This window comes from Telopea speciosissima, chromosome 5, assembly GCF_018873765.1.
Source record: "Telopea speciosissima isolate NSW1024214 ecotype Mountain lineage chromosome 5, Tspe_v1, whole genome shotgun sequence".
In the NCBI taxonomy this organism is placed as follows: Eukaryota; Viridiplantae; Streptophyta; class Magnoliopsida; order Proteales; family Proteaceae; genus Telopea; species Telopea speciosissima.
The window spans coordinates 15,597,304-15,618,131 of NC_057920.1; the positions used below are offsets into that span (position 1 = coordinate 15,597,304).

Genomic DNA, 20,828 nt, shown 5'->3' on the forward strand with positions numbered 1-20,828 from the left:
GGCTATCTTTGCCTCTTTGGTATGATCTCATGAAATAAATTAAATCAATTTATTGAAATAAGTCAAACAATATATTTTTTTTCAAGAAATTAATTTTTTTTTGTTTTATCAATTAAAAATTTTAATAAATAATAAATTCATTTGGCAATTTTAATTTTCAAGAATATAATTATTTGTGTTCTTCCTCAACCGAATCAAGCATCCAAATCTCTTTGACACATTCCTCCATTTCTTTTCTGCCATGCTCTTATTTTAGGTTCAACTCCGCCCTCCTATTGGCGATTATTTCACTAAGACGTGAATCTTCTCTTTTTCTTCTTTCCTTTTTTCCTTCTTAATTTAAGGCTTCTCTTTTGGTAATCACATCCAAAGGTAGTTGGGACTTTCTGTGATGGATTCTATGATAAAGGTGAAATGAGGGAGAAAGATCAACACCCACCCGACAATTAAAAGTATGGGAAAGAGAACACTACCTGATCGCATGCCATGCGCCTAGACACAGGGTCATGGAAGCAAAATGACCATCGTGCCTTCAAAGATTTTCACCTTTTCATGGGAGTATGGCAGTTATTTCGCATAGCCTTGTGTCTAGCCACACACTATGTGAACTAGGTAGTGTTCTTTCTCCCTAAAAGTATTTACATGACAATTGGGTTAAAGGTAAGAATTCTGACAACATAGGAAAAACCCAAATAGATTTGTTGAAGTGACCAAGGAAATCAATCTATGGACAATAAAGAGAGCCATGTGTATCCAGCACAACAGTCCGGAGCCTCGGTTTTGGGCAAATTTGGGCTTCTACTTCTTCTCCAATAATCATACGGTTAGTTTGGGCTGGGCCTATCACAAGCCCAGCTCATTTGGCTGTAACAGCCAATTGACCATTTTTTTTTGTGTAAAGCAAGTGACCATAAAAATGGATCCGGATCCTCTACTGCCGATCTGCCCCAACTTCCTTACTGCCACAAATAAAGTAGGGCGTGAAATGATCGCCTTACCCCCCATTCGGGCAAGGCACTCGGGCAGGGGTAAGGCTGTCATTACGCTCCTTATTGTGTCTGCGGCAATAGGGAAGTTGGGGCAGCTCGACAGTAGAGGAATCCGACCACATAAAAATGGCATATCTAGTGCATAAACCTCCAACCATTGCGGGGTTAGGGTTGGGTCATAATAAACGCAGCCTTACCCCGTTTCACATTCCAAGCGTATTATGGTAAAGGGTCTCAAGACCGGAAAAGTGGTCTTCTACCGTTTTTAAGCTACTCCTTCTCCACAATTAACTAGAACTAAAACTTGTAGAGTTGTAGTCGGAGTTGGATTAGCAACCCATGTACACCTCTTTCTCTCATGCAGATTATCTATAAATAGGCACCTTGGCTACACTGAGCCTCACAAGTCACAACTCTCGATCGAGTACCCAATTCACAGTCTCTCCTCATCAATGGCGACCTTCAAGATCTCCCTATTGATTTTAACTTCTTTTCTCTTCCTCCTTCCTCTTCTGCATCCCTGTGCTGCTACTCGATTCAAGAGCTGTTCATTCGATGCTATTTATCAATTTGGAGACTCCATATCCGATACTGGCAATCTAATCCGCGAAGCTCCGGTCGGAACTGCTACTCCGTTTGGTCATCTTCCCTATGGTATGACATTATCTAATACCCCTACCGGCCGGTGCTCCAATGGGCTTCTCATGATTGACTATGTCGGTAAGTCACTTTTTCCATTCGTAGTTTCTTTATACAAGTCATCTATCGCTCTTATAGTTTTCTGGTAACCATTAATCTATCTAATTCTCCATCTTTTCAATGTTTTACAGCAATGGCTCTTCAGGTTCCCCTTCTAAACCCTTATTTGAATCGAAATGCCGATTTTAGTCATGGAGTTAACTTTGCAGTAGCTGGATCTACTGCCTTGGAGACTACATTACTTGCCAAACAAAAAATTTATGCCCCTGTAACCAACAGTTCACTCTTTGTCCAACTTGACTGGTTCAAGACACATCTCAAATCCATTTGTTCCACTGAGACAGGTAATTAATTAATTAAAAATTTTTTTTTGGTACGAAGGTGATTAATTATTCTATATAATATATATACACATATGACTTCAATTTATATTCCATGACTGAAATATTTGTGTTTTGTAATTAATTAGAATGTAGACTGAAGCTTGGAAAATCTCACTTCATGGTTGGAGAGATTGGAGGAAATGACTACAACTACGCATTCTTTCAAGGGAAAACCATGGAAGAGGTTGAAAGCCTAATATCTTATGTTGTTCAAAGGATCAAAGATGCTGTCACGGTAATTAGTTGAATTCCTTCTTTTATTCTTTAATTAAGAAAATATTTTTTTTTCTCCTTTAATCATCCTGCTTCTTGGGACTCTAGCTTGTTGTCGTTATGTGCCTAATGGGGTTCGGTCTACTGTATGAGCATTAGATTGGGACAGCCTAGTATGAGATAGGTTAAAATGTTTGATTTAATGCGTTCTGTTAGCTTCGGAGCTAGCTTTTGAAAACCCTGGGGCAGAGAGGAGTCGCTTGGAAAGGGTTACCTATCGATCAAGTACTTAACACTCATATTGATCAGCTTCTTAATTATTCTCTTATGTTGGATACAGGAAGTGATTAAACTTGGTGCAAAAAGAGTGGTGGTTCCTGGAAATTTTCCTATTGGATGTATACCGATCTATCTCACCGCATTCAAGAGCAATGATCCAGCATCTTACGATGAACTCAAGTGCCTGAAAGGATTAAACGATTTTGCAGTGAACCATAACATACAACTCCAACGTGCTATTAGTTTGTTGAGGGAAGAGCATGGTAGTACTATTGATATTGCTTATGCTGACTATTACACAGCTTATCAGTGGGTGCTCTCCCATGCCCCTTTCCTTGGTAAGTCAAACTTTTGTTCTTTAAGAGCTTATTATTAGAAATATATATACAGAATAGCATTCAAATTAATCCTTTATTCATTCTTTTTTTCAGGTTTTGATGTGAACTCTATTCAAAAAGCATGTTGTGGAACTGGGGGAGAATACAACTTCAATGTGACAAAGATGTGTGGAGCTGAAGGAGTTCAAGTTTGCTCAAATCCAGAAACACATATGAGTTGGGATGGTGTTCATTCTACACAGAATGGATACAGGTTGATGGCAGATTGGCTTCTTCGTGACATCATGCCTAAAATCCGATGTTTCTTTTAAATTAGTTTTAGTTTGAATAGGGTATCTAGAAAGTGATTTATTTCTTACAGAAAGTGGGCTATTAGATGATTATCAATTGTTCCTTAATTTTGTTTTGAGTCTATAGTTTGATCAAATGATTTGATTTTAATAGAGTAACTTTGCGTCGGATTTCCAAATCAAATTATTGAGGTTGTATAATGTTACAGTTTCATGTAGAAGTTGGTTGTGCCACAGGTTTTAATGATATAAAAAAATTTCAAAGAAACCATGATGTTTTTTCCTATCTAACAATAAGGATGTCAACTGATATTCGAAAATCCGTATTTGATCCGCATTCATATCCGTTTAGGAGAATTTGAATCCGTCCGAAAACTATTCGGATATGAATATGATAATCCCCCTATCTGACCGATTATTATCCGATTCGTTTAGCAATCCGACAGTAATAAAATGACTGAAACATATCTTTGTGTCCATCTATCAGATTAAGTTTTTTTTTTTTTTTTTTTTTTTAATAATTTATAAGTTAAGATAATGTGATTCTTTTTCTAAATTTTCTATTGGTTTATATACATGCATTGTGATTAGGGGTGTCAATACCCAACCCGAACCGATGAAACCGGCCCGAACCAGCCCGGACCACACCGAACCGAACTCTTAATGGTTCGGTTTGGTTTGTGGATCCAGAGAGGCAAACGGTTTGGCTTGGTTTGGGCTAGCCCGACGGTGCACCGGTAGCCCGAACCGTTAGGCCCGAACCCAAACTGAACCGACCTAACCCGATAAATGAGTAAATTAGTAAATGCCTAATGCCCCATTGCCCCCTAAATGTGTTGTGATAGTTTCTCACTTTATCTCATATCCTTTGTTAGTGATTACCCAACCAATTGTATCCATAAGCCGTGATAGTTTCTCACTTTATCTCATATCCTTTGTTAGTGATTACCCAACCAATTGTATCCATAGGCCATAGGACATAGGATACAAAAATGCATTGTATTTGAAATATTTTATGTACTTATAAGAGAAAGAGAAGAAAAATTAGCACTAACCGGACCTTACTAGTTATATAAAACCGGTACCAAACCGAATCCAAACCGATATCAACCCGTTATCATAAATCGAAACCGACACGAAATCAAACCGCACCGAAATCGAAACCGCACCGAAACCGAACATTTCTTAATGGTTTGGTTTCGGTTTCTATAAAAGTCACACCGAAACCGAAAAGCCCGAACCGGCCCGTTGACACCCCTAATTGTGATACATAAAATCACATATCTATCTAAATAAATACAAGATAAAATCAAAAGCAAAAAATGTAAGAAAATCAAAGACTTAAGAAGAGTAGAAAGGGTAGTCGCTAAACTCTCTCAAATCTCAACCCTAACCCTCATCCACAAAATGGTAAAGATGTCAACATATAGGATTAGGTGTGCAAGTTTGGCCCTGTCGGCCCGAATCCGCCCTGGCCCGCCCTGAGCCCGAACAGGGCATGGGCTAAAGATTTCTAGCCCTGAGGGCGGGTTAGGGTCAGAAATTCCTGGCCCTGAGTCAGGGTCGGGTCGGGTCAGGGTTGAGACCTCGGGTAAGCCCGACCCTGATTTTGGACCTGATTTTGACCCTGATCTTGGCCCTAATCTAGACCCTGATTTTGACCCTGAAAGAAACTATTTAAAAAGTTTGCAGGACACCCATGTACACTTGTCCAATTACAGGCAGCATGCGCCACAGCTTGACTCCCGTTTCAAGATGATTTTTTTTCTCCATCTATATGTGCACTTGAAATTTTAAGCATATGATTTGTTTGTATGCTAAGAAGTAAGAACCATTTGAGATGATAACTAATAAAACAGATACACAAACCGATAAATACAGAAACCATAACTCACTAAACATGCATTATAGTAAAATATAAGCTGTTGAATGGAATCACTTTCCTACAAACAACTAATTAAATAAATTATGTTATGGTAGCTATAGTAAGCAGGTTAGTTTATAAAAGATATTGCTCTCCTGACAAAGGTATTAGAGAGATTAAACACAATAACACATAAACCAGCAGCATTCATGCAACATTGTTCAAAACCATGCATGAAACTCTCAAGAAATCCAACCAACATTCATCTATACCACTTAGTTCTCTTCTTCACAAATATTAGTTTCTCTGCTCATCTCTCTTGGATGGACTATAAAAATAAATAAAGAAACAGAGACTCTTACATGGTTTTTTACCCATTAGTCCATTACCCTCCAAATCAGCTTGCATTGGATGAGATTGGAGAAATCAGCATTTCCAACCAAGAGCTTTAACATCCTATCCTGTTCCTGATGACATTGAGTTTCTGAAATCAACTGACAAACAGCATCAGATGCAGCACCAGCACCACCACATTAGCCGCAGAGCTAGCAACAGTAGAAGCAGAATCATGACCTCCCAACTCCCAAGCCGCATCTTTTGGGAACGAAATGGAAACCAAAAGAAAATGACAAATTGAAAGTTCTATTGATTAATCAGAAAAACTAGAAAATAGAAATTAACCCAAAAAATCTAAAACCAAACACGAATGGAACTACTGAAATCCTGCAAAAACACACAAGCAATTATTAAATTCTAGTAATGAGAGGGACGAGAGGTGGAGGGCCAAGACAGAACATGATCAAGAGATATCTGGCAATTCAAAGGGTTTGGACTTTGAACATTGTAAACATTCATAGACATGCCGGGGTTCTTCGTCGTGCAAGCATCAATTGCAGAACCAGAGCCAACCAGCAGTAACAACAACGAGACCAGTAGGCTTCTCATTCTCTGTCTCATCGTCCTCTTCAGTCTTCAACCAATTAGGGCCAACCCGGTCCGACCCTACCCAATCAGGGCGGGGTTGGGCTTGGCCCTGTCAGGGTCAGGGTTAGGGTCAGGGTTTTAAGACCCTGAGTCAGGGTCAGGGCGGGTTTGGGCCTAGATAAGGGGACTCAGGGTTGGGCTGGGGTTTCAAAAATCCCGACCCTGTTGCAGCCCTATATAGGATAGTATCCGGATCGTCCGAATATAATTGGATACGAAATGATAATGCCACTATCTGATCTAATTCGATCCATTTACATCCTTATCTATCAGTATGCATGCGGGGGTGTAAATGAATAGCCGAAATCCATTTCCATATCCGTGTCCATATCCGTTTAGCACTATCTGAATCCGTCCGAAAGCTAAACGAATGCGGATACGGATAGGCTATCACTATCCGAAAAGCTATATTTACATGTAAACGGATAAAATATCCGATCTGTATCCATGTCCGTATCCGTTTAGCACTATCCAAATCCGCCCGATAGCTAATCGGATGCGGATACAAATATAGCACTATCCGAGCCGAATCCGATCCGTTTACAGCCCTATGCATGCCCCAAATGAAATAATCCGCCACCTCTCATGGATACACTTTATAATGCAATACCACACAAACATCTTCTATGGGAAATATTATCACTAGGTGAATAATCCTCAGAATAACATAATAATACCATCCTTGTCTACTCAAACTCCGCCTACTCCATTAATCACACGGCAGAACCAGGTTCTCATATGATTCAACCAAAATAGATCCATTGCAATTCTTAATAATAATCTCTCTTACTTTTTCTCTAATTGCCCCCACAAATCCCCTTCCCTCAAACCCCAATGGAAAGGGGGAAAGAAGATGAGGAGTACTCTCCATGAATTGCATACTCCCGTTATTGGCATAGCATTAAGACTTAAGAGATACTGCCATCTTAGCTCATATCATTTGTTCAGTTTTCGATTATACACAGAACTTGGTATGCGGATCAAACTGAAAACTTCCCATCCTTTGTAGGGCCACAAAACTAGTTTTGGTTTTAAATAAGTTTTTGAAACAATTTAAGATTCAAAATAACCTTTAAGTATTTGTTTAGATACAAAAGTTAGTTTCAAAACTCTTTCTCTTTGATTGCTTGTAAATTCAGTTTTTTTGAGACATTTTTATGACTCTCTATGAAGCTTCTTAAGACTTTTAATCTTCAGTTTTGGGGATTCTTAATGTCTTCTCTTAATATCTCCCCGATATGAATAAAGAGGGGGCGAATTAAGTCCCTCTTGAGAGCAATCAAGTCCCTCTTAAGATGAATCAAGTGTAGAGAATTGATAAACTGTGATATTATTACTGTGAAGAGAGTTACACTTATATAGGCCAGATGGCATAACTGAATCAAGAAAGGAATCTATACACGTGGCTAACTGAACAGCTGTATAACCTAACAGTTGTAACTAACACTATGGAGAGCACATGGGGTCCTTCTCCTTTACACGCCCCCGCAAGCGAAGCGGGTCATAGACAGCAAGCTTCTCATGAAGTAATGCAAACCGTTTGCCGAGAAAGACCCTTGGTGAGTGTATCCGCAATCTGATCAACCATAGAAATATACCGAACAAGCATACGCTTTGAGGCCACCAACTCACGGACATACTGATAATCAATCTCAAGATGTTTTGTCCGGGAATGAAACATAGGGTTGGCTATCATATACGTAGCCCCAATATTATCGCACCACAAAGTCGGAGCAGCAGGAAGAAAAACACCCAGCTCACCAAGAAGGGAGCGAATCCAGACAAGCTCCGCTATTGCAGCAGCAATGGCCCTGTACTCAGATTCGGTGGAGGAGCAAGCTACAGTTCGCTGTTTACGAGAGCACCAAGATATCAAATGTGTGCCAAGATAGATACAAAAGCCCGTTGTAGAACGACGGTCATCAGGGCAGCCAACCCAATCAGCATCGGAGTATGCAAAAAGGGTAATAGGAGATGAAACCCCAAAGTACAAGCCATAGGTTCTAGTGGCACAAAGATAATGCAAGATGCGTTTCACAGCAGCCCAATGTTGGTCTGTTGGAGAGTGCATAAACTTGGCCACACGGTTAACCGCAAAACCAATGTCCGGTTTGGTGATGGAAAGGTATTGTAAGGAACCAACCGTGCAGCGATAAAGGGTGTCATCCGGCAATGGAACTCTTGTTGTGATGGATAAGGACGAACCAGTTGCAACAGGGGTGGAGATCGGCTTGGTATTGGCCATATTCGTTTGAGTAAGAAGGTCCGATATATACTTGCGTTGAGTGAGATGGAGGCCTGCAGCAGTGCGTTGCACTTCCAGCCCAAGAAAATATTGCAAGGGCCCAAGGTCTTTTAAGGAAAAGGCTCCTGACAGGGCTTTAATAAAGCCCGAAACTGTAGCTGGGTCATTGCCAGTGATCAAAAGGTCATCCACAAAAATGAGGAAGTAGAGAACTACTTGGGAAGACCGAAATATAAACAAAGAGGTGTTCGTACGGGATGCCATAAAGCCCTGGGATAGAACAAAAGTACTGAGCTTCGTGTACCAAGCTCGCGGTGCCTGCCAAAGACTGTACAATGATTTGCGCAAATGGCAAACATGATGAGGAAAGGAACTGTCCACAAACCCTGGAGGCTGGACCATATATACAGATTCAATGAGATTACCGTGAAGGAATGCATTGGAAACATCCAACTGTCTAACAGGCCAGCCATGAGTTACCGTAAGTGACAAAACAATGCGAATGGTGGCGGGTTTGACAACCAGGCTAAAGGTTTCATTAAAATCAAAACCCGGACGTTGATGAAATCCCTTTGCCACCAAGCGGGCCTTATACCGCTCAACAGATCCATTGGAGCACCGTTTAACCTGAAACACCCATTTGCAACCAATAACATTGTGAGAGGAGGATGGTGGGATAAGAACCCAAGTCCCATTTTGAAGGAGAGCATTAAACTCTTCTAGCATTGCCTTGCGCCAGTGTGGGCTTTTTGTAGCCTGAGAATAACAAGTAGGGACCTCCTGGTCGGTAATGGGTACCGCCGTGGTGGCAAGGTCCAAGCGAGTCGATGGTTTAAGTGAACCAGTACGTGATCGAGTAACCATTAGATGGGCACTAGATGTAGGTACCATATATGTATTTGAAAGTGGAGCAGCTGCAGAAGGCACATTGGATGGGCCAGCCAAAGTATCAACAATTGCACTAGTGGAAGGCCCAAAATCACTGCAAGACCCAGTGTCATCATGTGGGTTTGTTAGCGGATCAGTAAGGGCATTAGTGGTAGCCCGGGGCCCATGAGCAGTTTCATTAGGTGAAGGCACAGATGATGGCAGCAAAATGGGTCGTGGAGACAACCATGACGTTGTGGGTTGGGCTTTGGGCCTAGCCTGTGTCAAATAGGCATACAGAAATATTGTTTCCTCAAATTTTACATGACATGAAATGTACACCTTTGTCGTTGATGGATCATAGCAGCGATAACCTCTATGAGAGGGAGAGTAGCCAATAAAAATGCACGGATGCGAACAAGCCTGAAATTTGGAGGCTGCATATGGTCTAAGCCATGGATAGCTAAGGCAACCAAAAATCCGAAGTGATTTATAATCAGGTTTGGTGCCAAATAATCTCTCAAACGGTGAGATATTGCATAGAAGAGGCAGTGGATGCCTGTTGATAAGAAAAATAGCCGTCTGAAATGCAGCAGTCCAAAATAGATCAGGCATGCCAGCCTGAAACAATAGAGCCAACCCAGTCTCAACCACGTGGCGGTGTTTGCGTTCAGCAACACCATTCTGCTCTTGTGTATGAGGACAAGAAAGTCTGTGCGAGGTGCCATTGTGGGCAAGGTAGGGAGTAAGTTTTTGAAACTCCCCTCCACCATCGGATTGAAAAGCCTTTATGGGCCTATCAAAATACTTCTCAACAAGTGACTTGAACCTTTCAAAGACAGTAAACACATCTGATTTGTTCTTAATAGGAAAAACCCAATAGTACTTACTATAGCCATCGATGAAAAGCACATAATATCGAAAACTATCAAAGGAAAGGAAATAACAGGAGACGGGCCCCAGACGTCACTATGTATCAAGTCCAATGGGCCAGAACTAAGAGAGTCTGAATTAACAAATGGAAGTTTATGGGACTTAGAGCAATTACAAGCATTACAGTATGAAAGAGAGCCTGCAAATGGAATCAAGGAACTAGCAAGAATGTGACGAACACGCCTGGCAGTAGCATGACCAAGACGTGCCAATCATCAAGTGTAGAAGCAGAAACAGCAGGGAATGAATAGATGCTGGTGGAAGCCGAAGGTGCAGCAGCAACAGTAGGTGAGAAGTGTAAAAAATAAAGCCCATTGCCACTCAGGGAGCTGCAGAAACTCTTGTGTGTCTGGCAGTCCTTAACAACAAATGAAGAGTTATGGAACTCAAGATAAACATGATTATCAGCACAGAAACGAGATATAGAGAGTAGATTGCAATGAATATTTGGCACACACAGAACATTATTCAATTGAAAAACATGATTATTAGAAAGAACTGAAGTTGAACCAAAATGGGAGATCAACAGACCTTGACCATTACCCACGATGACATTGTCTGAACGCATATAAGACTCACAAATTGCTAAGTTGGAAAGGTCTGCAGTAATGTGATTATTAGAACCACTATCAAGCAACCACAGAGAAGATGAAGATGAAGATGAACTGAAAGAAGACATAGCAGATGAGCAGATTTTACCAAGATACACGTGATTAAAACGTTGTGGGCACTGCGAGGCTGAGTGACCATCCAAACGACAAATCTGGCAATTGTGTCGAGGTAGAGTCGTGTAAGATGAGGAAGAATCAGCCAACTGATAAGCAGAGGAATCAGGGGAAGACGACTGGGCGGATCGGCGATTGCGATCAGCAGTGTTGTAATTGCCACGATAGCCTGTGGAGCCTTGATTACGAGGCTGATCAGAACCAGAAGCACGGCCATCAGAGTACTGGCACCGGTGTTGAGTGGAATACTGAGAGCGACAACTGCGATAACGAGATCTATAGGAACCACGATCAGAGCGAGATTTTCGATCAGATCCACGCATAGCAGAGTTAGCGGTCAATATCGTCGTCGTAGCAGCGGTTGCCGTGGAAGACAAATAAAATTCCTGGCTCAAGAGAAGGCCGGTGAGATCAAGAAATGAGACAGAATCTGTGCGAATACGAACAAAGGTGGCAAAGTCTCTGTAATCATCGCCAAGGCCCCGTAGGACGGCAAGAACCAAATCTTCATCTGAGATAGGGTTATCAATAGCCGCAAGAGCATCAGCTATCGATCGAACCTCAAGCAAATACTCAGATATGGTAGATGAACCTTTGGTGAGACAAAGCAGCCGATCTTTTAAATCCATGATTCGAGATCTGGATGAAGGTGCAAAAACTCGAGCTAATGTGATCCAAGCATCAGACAAAGTAGGAGTATTGATAATGTGTGGGAGAGTTTCCTCGGTGAGAGAGGAGATGATCTGGCTGAGAATCAGCTGATCTTGGCGATCCCAGAGGTCCACAGCAGGATCCAAGATAACAGAGCCAGCGAAATCCAGCGTGGTAGACGACGATCGTGGGAAAGAGCCATCAATGTATCCCAAAAGACCATGGCCTCGCAGTAGCGGAAGAAATTGCGCCTTCCACTATAGATAATTGGTAGCTGTGAGCTTCAGAGGTAAAGAAGGCGAAACATGAAGAGAAACTAGATTTGAAGTCATCGCAACACAAGAAAAGAGAGAATGAAAGTGTCAAAATCAGAGAACAGTTGCAGAGAACAAAAAGCAAGCAGTGATGGGACAACACAAAGAGAGAAACTTAGAAGAGAAATCTGCAGAGGAGAAAAAGTAAATCAACTCGTGAGAGCATGTTGACTCTGATACCGTGTAGAGAATTGATAAACTGTGATATTATTACTGTGAAGAGAGTTACACTTATATAGGCCAAATGGCATAACTGAATCAAGAAAGAAATCTATACACGTGGCTAACTGAACAGCTGTACAACCTAACAGTTGTAACTAACACTGTGGAGAGCACATGGGGTCCTTCTCCTTTACATCTAGTCCTGTTGAGATTAATTAATCCATCTTAAGATTAATAAAGCTTTCTTAAGATAATCAAATCCCTATGGAGATTAATAAAGTCTCTTTTAAAATGAATCAAATCTCTCTTGAATTAATCAAGTCTCCCTTAAGATTAATCAATTCTCTTTATCTTGAGATGAATCCTGGCCCTTTTGTATCATCTGTATGCATGTGTTGATATTATTTATTCTCATTGTTTGTGTTGAGTTTTGAAGTGATACTATTATAAGTATTTTCTTTTCAGTTTGAGCACAACCTTGTAGTACTCGAAGGAGTCTAGTAGTCAAGTGCACGATTATTAGGGGAGCCAATTGGTTATTTTATCTTAGAGACTAATTCGCAATATTCCCAGTTGCACCATAGGGGCGCCTACGATCTTAAAGACAGTATCAAGTGACACGACTCAGTCCGCAAATTTTCTAACATAAATTTTGTTACAGGTTCCTCGAAGAGGTAGTACAAGTAATATGTTGAAAGCTCTTACCGTAAAATAACTTTCTACTCATTTATATTTGATCTCTCAATATTCTGACATATATTTCCTACAACCGGGAATCTTGTTTGTCTACAATGTTAAGAGGAATTTGAAGATTGGCCCAAGCTTCTGTGGTGGTAAAATTGGAGAGAATGGTGGACATCTTCCATTGAGATGATCCTTGATGTATTAATTCCCTGGTAGTATTGGCACCCAAGCATCTGTGTATATATTAACTGAAGAGCCATTCGTAATTTTTCACCTTAAACCCCTTGAGAAGACTTCTCTTCCTTGCAGTAGAGCACTACACCATGTCAAGGAACAATAATGTTTAAGAAGGACTTCTAAAAAATTGGAACAAGGAAAATACTTTCTTTTGAGCACCCGGACCCATGCGATATCTTTGTTTTCCGTACACCTCCAATATCGCCCTAATAGGAGAGTTAAATTGAAGTTCTTAAAAATCTCCAAACCTAAACCCTCATAATTCTTACTTTAGCATATCTGATTCCAAATGCATCCAACAAACTCCTTTATCCGAATTGTCCTTCCACCAAAAATGTCGAATAATTTTATCCATATCTTTACACGTGGATGCCTACAGGAAGCTCTGGAAATTTAAGAACTATACGAAGGTGCATGGGCATACATAAACAGCTGGAAAAAAAAAAAATACAAGGATGCATATAAATACATAAAATAATATATTTGATAAAACTAAGACCTGAATATAACATGTGGCTAATCCAATCCTAAACCGTTCTATTTAATGATTTGAATTATCACATTATCCCACCACATGACTAAAAATTTTGCCTTGTTATGAGTCTGTTTTGTCCACTTTCTGCATCCCCCTCCATCAATATGATAAAAAAGGAGATGAAATCCTTCTTATTCCCATGTTCGATCTCTTCGATCTCTGCCCCACTTTCATGTGGGAAGAGATCCCTGTAGAGAATGATCTTGCTACCCCGATCCAACAATATGGGTCGGCTCAGGATACTTGGGCCTGGGCGCACTCTAATTGCGGGGTTTTTTATACTAAATCAGCGTATGAAAGCGTGGCTCGAGGGAGTCTTTCTGATCTTAACACCGTACTCAAAACAGCTGGTCCCAGCTCTGCTTATTCCGTGCAATTCTGTCTTTCTTTCAGCTAAAGATTGTCATCATCTGGTATGAGAGCCCAGGTTGTGCAAATATGGTAGTGAGACAATCATATGCATAAATGGTTGCTGATATAATTACTGCATTAACGCATACGATTGTCAAGCATCGCAAGATTGAACCCAAGAATCTTCATTATTTTGTTTTAAATCTTTTTTTTTTTTTTTTTTATGAGAAAGAAAAAAGTTAGTTTTGAATCTTACCCACCCATATAAGTGAGCCCAAGAATCTAAATTGACATATCTTCTTTTTCTGATTCAATTACCCATAATTAGAAATAAGTTAAGTACTACATACATCCATAATCCATACCGATAAACAACTCAAAGAAGAATCTGGGAAACTTCCCTCCATTTAAAACAAACATTCACTTTGGCCTCAAGGAGTCTAGGTCCCCCCCCCCCTCCCCCATGTTCTTATCTTAGGAGATGACATGGGCACATGAGCACTATTACGGTGGCTTAGGATCTTATCCACAACGTACGAGGCGACCACATCGCATATCAGCTGGTAGATTACCACTCAGCCTCTACTTTATTCTCTTTCTCTTTCATGACTCACACACGCGTCCTTCTCCCATGGGCTTCCTTCGTACAACAAGTGTCCTTACAACAACAATAATTCAAAACTCATCATCAAACATCAATTTCTGTACTTCTAATGCTTGCTTCCTCCTAATAGAGCATCTTTGTTTGCTTAATTTTGGAAATATCTATTTCTAAATGATCAATTTGCAACAAAGTGAACAAACCTTTCCATTAAATATGAGAAAAAAAAATCATCTACAGTGTCTTAATCTTGTGGTGCATTGCAGTGCGGGCTTGAGCGCTCCACACTTGAAAGATGTGACATTCAACAGTGCCAAACTCGAGAAAAAAGATAAAAAAAAACTACCAATGAGATTTTGTGGTGTGGAACCACATCTTAGCTAGACACAGAATCACGTATATATGGAGGTTTACACGTGTGATCTACGATCGTTAATGCAAGCAAGGAGAGCGTATGTAACTAGGTTCAGTTTCAACGGGCGATGTACGACTTTGTCGAGTATTCTAACTGTTGCTCAATCTCCCAACTTAGCTTAGATGCGATTCCATTGTGCTTGGGCATGTATTCCTGCACGTCATATTATTGGAGAATTACAATTAATTTCTCGCTACATTGAATATGATCGTAACTAAAGGGTAAGAAGGATAAATGGTTTGAAGAATCGGATCAGAATCGGAGGAATCATTCAATCAAAATTCGAAGTGGCTGATCTATTTTGGAGTTAGTCAAGTTTAATATTCTTCTCTTACCACCACAAAAAAAAAGTTTAATATTCTTTTCTCATTTCCGGAGTTCAAGGGTGTGGTGGACATTTTGTACATCCCTATGTCAAGGTGCAAGGGCGGTGTGCGCTGAACAAACAGGCATCCGTGAGAAGATAACGTACGTACCTCAAGCTTGGACACAAGTTCGTGGGCAGTTGGGCCGGAAAGAACAATGTGACGGGCTGCCGGTGTAACAAAGCCTTCGTCTACTGCTTTGTCTATGAAAAATAAGAGCGAGTTGTAGTAAGCGTCAACGTTCAACAACCCCACCTGCTTGAAATTTTAGAAGGATTGATTAGCTTCAACTTAAAATGGAAAGTTTTATTTATTTATTTATTTTTTTGTCATTACCCAAAGGAGGGGGGTGGGGAACTCAGGACCCAATAAAGGATTACCGGTTTATCATGTATTCCCAACTGAGCCCAAGTGATCACTTCCAGAAGTTCTTCTAATGTCCCATATCCACCTAATTTTCCATATAAACAATTTCTTAATTAATTAGAAGAAAAAAAAAGCTAGTAATAAAAGTTAGTTCATCTTTAGTTAAAATAATTTCTTCAGTAAATAGCTGGAACCAAACATTTTTCCAAAGTACATTCTATGCAGTATGTAGGTTACATTATTTCATATATAGTTTTTTTTTTTGGTAAAATATTTCATATATAGTTTATATCATACAAAAGATATAAATTCAAATATGTATCTATAATGATATAAATAAAGGTACATAAAATATCAATTTGTTCTATAATAGTCTAGCAATTATTAAAATGATGAATTCGAAGCACTTTTGCTTTTGTAAAAATAATAGTTTAGTTATTAATAGGTATCAAGGCTTCTATAGAAAATAAACTAGTTCCATGAAAATTATTTATTATTTAGAGAGGCCATGTAGTAGGAGAGAATACCAGGCAAGGCGATGAAAGCGTCGGCTTGGCAAGCCATTTCGGCTTTTCTTTGGTGCATACCGGACACAACTCTCACTTCCCCAATAGTTTCTCCAATTATCTGCACTCTTAAATACAGGTTTAACTTGTTAACTATCCAATGAGACTTAACTACAACTACAAGATGAGAGGGTGCCTTATGGCATGAAGTGAAGACAAGAGAAACAAATCCTTGATTTTCTGAGAGTCTACACTTTACCCAAGACACCAACCAACTGAATAATCATATGTTTTTCACATGAAAGAGTGATGTGAGAAATCTTTTAAATAATTTAAGTTAGTCAGATGTTATATTTCAGTCTTAAATTCAATCATTTTTCCTTTCATGTAATGGTTTTCCCTCTGTTACCAAAAAAAAATGGTATTTCCACCCATATATGTCCATGCAATTTTTTTGTATTTCTGAATTTTGAAGGGTTTATTGGTCTGCAACATGACAACTCCGATAAGATTAGAACTTGACATAGGAATAGAGACCTTGAAGTCTTCTGAACCACAACAAAATTTTTCCTATAAATAATTTGTTTTACTTATGGGGAAACTTATGGTTGAAGGGTTTATTGGTCTGCAACATGACAAGTCCGATAAGATTAGAATTTGACATAGGAATAGAGACCTTGAAGTCTTCTCAACCACAACAAAATTTTCCCTATAAATAATTTGTTTTACTTATGAGGAAACTTATGGGGAAAGGGTAGGGTAGGGTAGGGTAGGGTGGGGTGGGGTGGGGTGGGCCACCTCCTTACACAGTGGGGTGAAAAAATCACCCCCGCCCCCGCAACCATTAAAAGTGGAAATCACGTCCTCGAGATACCCACGCATTTTCATTGGCTGTCGTGCATACGAGTGACCCCTGCGCTCCCTCGCAGAGAACTGCTCCCTTTTATTTATTTAAGTTGCATAGAGATCGATTATTTACATTATAAAAAGAGAATTAATGAGAGTAGAATTAAACAATAATAATGAATTCATTAGATACCTCTTTAGGCATGAGGGTCCTGGGGATTACCATGCAACACAAAATGACACAGAAACAGACATGTTATGGATAAAGGTAAATAGAGAGATAGAGAGATAGAGAGAGAGAGAGAGAGAGAGAGAGAGAGTTACCCTAAGACGTAGCGACCACCATCGTAAACTGTTTGGGAGACGAGACCCATTAGACCAACGCTGCCTCCCCCATAAACCAAGTCGATATTCCTTTCAACCTGCAGATTCTCTCAGTAATTAATTAAAGAGAAGAAACAAAATAACAAAGGAAGATCAAAACAATAAAACCAAAGTTTTCTTCCTTAAAACCAGCAAAATTCTGAACAGAATCGATCTATTACAAGAATCTAATTAACAAAACTTCAATTCCTTGAAACCACCACCAAAATAAAGAAAACCAAGCAAGCTAGTAAGAACCGAGAAGCAGGTATTAGTACCAATTCATTCCCAAGCTGTATTGCTGCGACCTGATAACTGGGTTTCTTTCCGGTGCTACTTCCGCAGAAAACACAGACACGTTTGAACCTGGATCTTAATCTCATCAAAGCCTGCAGGCGTTGTTGTTGATTTTCGTTCTCCATAAAGTGAAAGCTCTTCACCACTCACCAGCCAACCCTCCAGGAGCTCCTCTCCTCTCTTGTCTTCCCAGATTTGGGTTTAATACGAGCAGTCTTAGAATCCTATTTCCCAGGACCCAAAAGCAACGTGTGCGAGTGTGCGTGCGTGAGTGGTTTGGCAGTGTCCACCAGTCATCAACACCATAACAACATCAAACGAATGAGAGTTTCGCTGCATGGAGGGCTGGCTTTTTAAATCACATCATGCCCTTCACCATCTCATGAACTTTTCTGGATAAATTGAATTTCAACTTTTCCAAACTTGAAGAGCTTTGAGGATTGATTTGGTATACTTTTTATTTCAATTTCAGATTGATTTTTATTAAATACTCAATAAAAAAATTTTGGTCAACAAATTAAAATTATTTTATCACATCAATATGAAATATTTTAAGACTAAGAAATTCATTTTGGTAGTTCAATTTATAAGAATAGAATCTTTATATTTCTTTGGGAGAGAACAGTGGTGGTGGCGATGGTGGCGATGATGGAGGTGATGGTGGGGGTTGGTGATTGTAAAGTGGTAGTGAGACTATCAAGAGGAGAAGAAGGTCAGTGTTTTATTTTTAACATAAAATGACTGCTTTGTCCAACAAATTAACCATGTGTTCATTAAAAAGCCATCAAATTAACCATGTGTTCATTAAAAAGCAAGAGAAAATGACAATTTCAATTTAAAATGTGAAATAGTTTCTTCTGAATCCCATGTTGACATTGAGAGGGTGTGCATTAGTGTATGCACAAATTCTTCAAATTCAAATCCAAATTTCCAACACTGGTTGCACTCATGGACATGCCTACGAGCAAACCCAAGTCTACCAATCAATTATTCACAAAAAATAATAAAAAAAAAAGGTTATCAATCAATCACAACACACATGCACGTCCACTTCGCAACCACTGTGTGACCAGATTTACCAGACAGTGCACTCCATTCTGCAAATCAAACATACTCCAATATATGCAATGAAAAGTAAAGCAGACACAAGACGCCAAGTTTACACGGTTCAGCCAAACTGCTTACATCCAGAGAGCAATACCCTACCTAGGGTTTTGTACATTATTCAGTATGATTCTCAACTTTTTTTACTGCAACAATAGCCTAGGAACTCCAATCCCTACTTCAATCTAGGTTGCAACTCATACAAGAACAACAACCCAAACCTTAGACAAGCCCCAACTTACTAAGTTACAATAAAATTGAAAATTAAATCCCTCACATTACATCAACAATCTAGGGTTTCACAACATTCAACAAACCCTAAAAAACAAAAATAAAGATTTTTAGATGCAGAATACCTCTACCTATGTATTCCCGTTGTTGATCGCTTGATTGACGAGTACGTGCAACCTCGAACATGCTCAAAACATCATACCAGCGATCACAATCATCAAACCAAAAGTTTTGCCCAAAACCGTGCCTCTCAACTCAGTGGAAGTGTTCTCTGATGCATTTAGTGTGTTCCTCTCATTATTTTGAGACTGTGGGCGCAAACCGCATCTACGAGAATGCATTCTAAGGGCAATAAGGTAATTTCCAATTGATTTTGTTATGTTTCGAAGCTTATGAACCAGCAGTGTGGCGTTTCGTGCGTCATGGACATGGGCGGCTCACATATGAGGTATCTGATTGAGAATCAATTCGACGGGCCGAATTTCGGCCATTAGAAGATGTAAATCCCATCTTACGAAAGCGGGCTTATTGTGATCACTTAGTTTAGAATCTAAGTACTAAATTCGTTACATTCCAATGGTCATGAACCAGTGGTGTGGTGTTCCGTGCGTCATGGACATAGGCGGCTCACATATATATGAGGCATCTGATTGAGAATCAATTCGACGGGCTGAATTTCGACCATCAGAAAATGTAAATCCCATCTTACAAAAGTGGGCTTGCTGTGATCTCTCAGTTTAGAAACTGAGGACTGATTTCGTAACATTTCTAAGGTCATGAAACAACGGCGTGGCGTTCCGTGCATCATGGACATGAGCGGCTCACATATATACGAGGCATCTGATTGAGAATCAATTCAACGGGCTGAATTTTGGCTGTCAGATGATGTAAATCTTGTCTTATGAAAGCGGGCTTGTTGTGATCTCTCAGTTTAGAATTTGAGTGCTGACTTTAGTATATGCACCTTACATCCAAGATGGACTAAATGGTTTATGGTCGGCAGACCTTATGGCCGTCAAATCGTCCATCGAAAAAGTGCGTCGAATCAAGGCTTTTCCGTCGACGAAGTAGCGGGATGATTGTACGCCAAGTATTTGGCATCTCCCATAGGTGTGCCGTGTGATATCATAACATCGAAACTCGACCTCATATAGCACTTGATAGAGTACGTCGCAGTGTATTGTATACGATGCGCCAAGCCAACCAAATTTCTAGTGACAACATATTTATCATTGTGCACGCACCTTAACGCACACATTAATTTCGACCACCCAAATACTATCCACCTACGTCCTTGATTCGGTACATAGTGTAGTGCCAGAACTTGGTACACGGAACCAACCAAAATGTAATAAACATAATCTTTCACGTTTCACGAGGTTTTATCTCAAATTTCAAGCCGCTCCCAAAAATATAAAATCTTAAGAATGAGGTAAAAATACTGGAATGCACAACCATTTTCAGGAAAAACTTCCAATTGCTACCTTAAATTTGTCCAAACTCTCCCAATTTGCTTTCTTTCTGCGCAGTCACACGAGAATCACTATAACTTCTCCGTCTGAGATCCAAATGACACGAAACTAGTTGCATTGGAACCATGGCTCAACAAACTACAAGTTTCATGTAAAATACTTTTCCCAATTCTATCATTAATCTCTCCGAAATTATTTCCAAACATGCTGCCAATTATGTGAACCTATTAAATAAGCACTATTATCGAGCGAGGCCTTCATCTGCTACTTCCACCTTTTTCCAAACATTGTATAACAATATAGTACACTGAAAAATGTCATCATACATACCCAAAAGCCTCTATAAACATGCCCAAACACTGTCTATGCCAAACTAGACCTGTCCATACTGCGAACTCACTTTTGTCACTACTAGAAGTGCCACAACACATGTGCATCATTCAAATACCTCTAGAATGCTACCAAACACTGTAACACAAGTTTCCAACAAATGACAACCCATGATCCAGTTGCCCAATA

General features: G+C 39.9%; 2 protein-coding genes across 2 annotated transcripts; one reads left to right on the plus strand and one right to left on the minus strand.

Moving 5' to 3' along the window:
• The first annotated feature begins 1,441 nt into the window (after positions 1–1,441).
• LOC122662816 (acetylajmalan esterase-like) lies at positions 1,442–3,212 on the plus strand. The gene is made up of 5 exons (XM_043858529.1): positions 1,442–1,709; positions 1,820–2,032; positions 2,158–2,306; positions 2,625–2,901; positions 2,995–3,212. The coding sequence occupies exons 1-5, from the start codon at positions 1,442–1,444 to the stop codon at positions 3,210–3,212; spliced, it is 1,125 nt and encodes a 374-aa protein (XP_043714464.1).
• Positions 3,213–14,760: 11,548 nt separating this feature from the next.
• LOC122662254 (cytokinin riboside 5'-monophosphate phosphoribohydrolase LOG1-like) lies at positions 14,761–17,654 on the minus strand. Its single transcript, XM_043857837.1, has 7 exons — positions 17,484–17,654; positions 17,167–17,264; positions 17,036–17,066; positions 16,018–16,117; positions 15,505–15,575; positions 15,236–15,379; positions 14,761–14,912 (listed from the first exon to the last, which is right to left on the minus strand). The coding sequence occupies exons 1-7, from the start codon at positions 17,625–17,627 to the stop codon at positions 14,817–14,819; spliced, it is 684 nt and encodes a 227-aa protein (XP_043713772.1). The 5' UTR covers positions 17,628–17,654; the 3' UTR covers positions 14,761–14,816.
• Positions 17,655–20,828: the final 3,174 nt, after the last annotated feature.

Excerpts from the sequence above, each read along its gene's own strand:
- LOC122662254 (XM_043857837.1), bottom strand. The coding sequence starts at position 17,627 with ATGGAGAACGAAAATCAACAACAACGCCTGCAGGCTTTGATGAGATTA. Across the intron at positions 15,380-15,504 it reads TGGGAATACATGATAAACCG|GTGGGGTTGTTGAACGTTGA; the intron begins GTAATCCTTTAT and ends AATTTCAAGCAG. Across the intron at positions 14,913-15,235 it reads AACTTGTGTCCAAGCTTGAG|GAATACATGCCCAAGCACAA; the intron begins GTACGTACGTTA and ends TATGACGTGCAG.
- LOC122662816 (XM_043858529.1), top strand. The coding sequence starts at position 1,442 with ATGGCGACCTTCAAGATCTCCCTATTGATTTTAACTTCTTTTCTCTTC. Across the intron at positions 2,033-2,157 it reads CATTTGTTCCACTGAGACAG|AATGTAGACTGAAGCTTGGA; the intron begins GTAATTAATTAA and ends GTAATTAATTAG. Across the intron at positions 2,902-2,994 it reads CTCCCATGCCCCTTTCCTTG|GTTTTGATGTGAACTCTATT; the intron begins GTAAGTCAAACT and ends TCTTTTTTTCAG.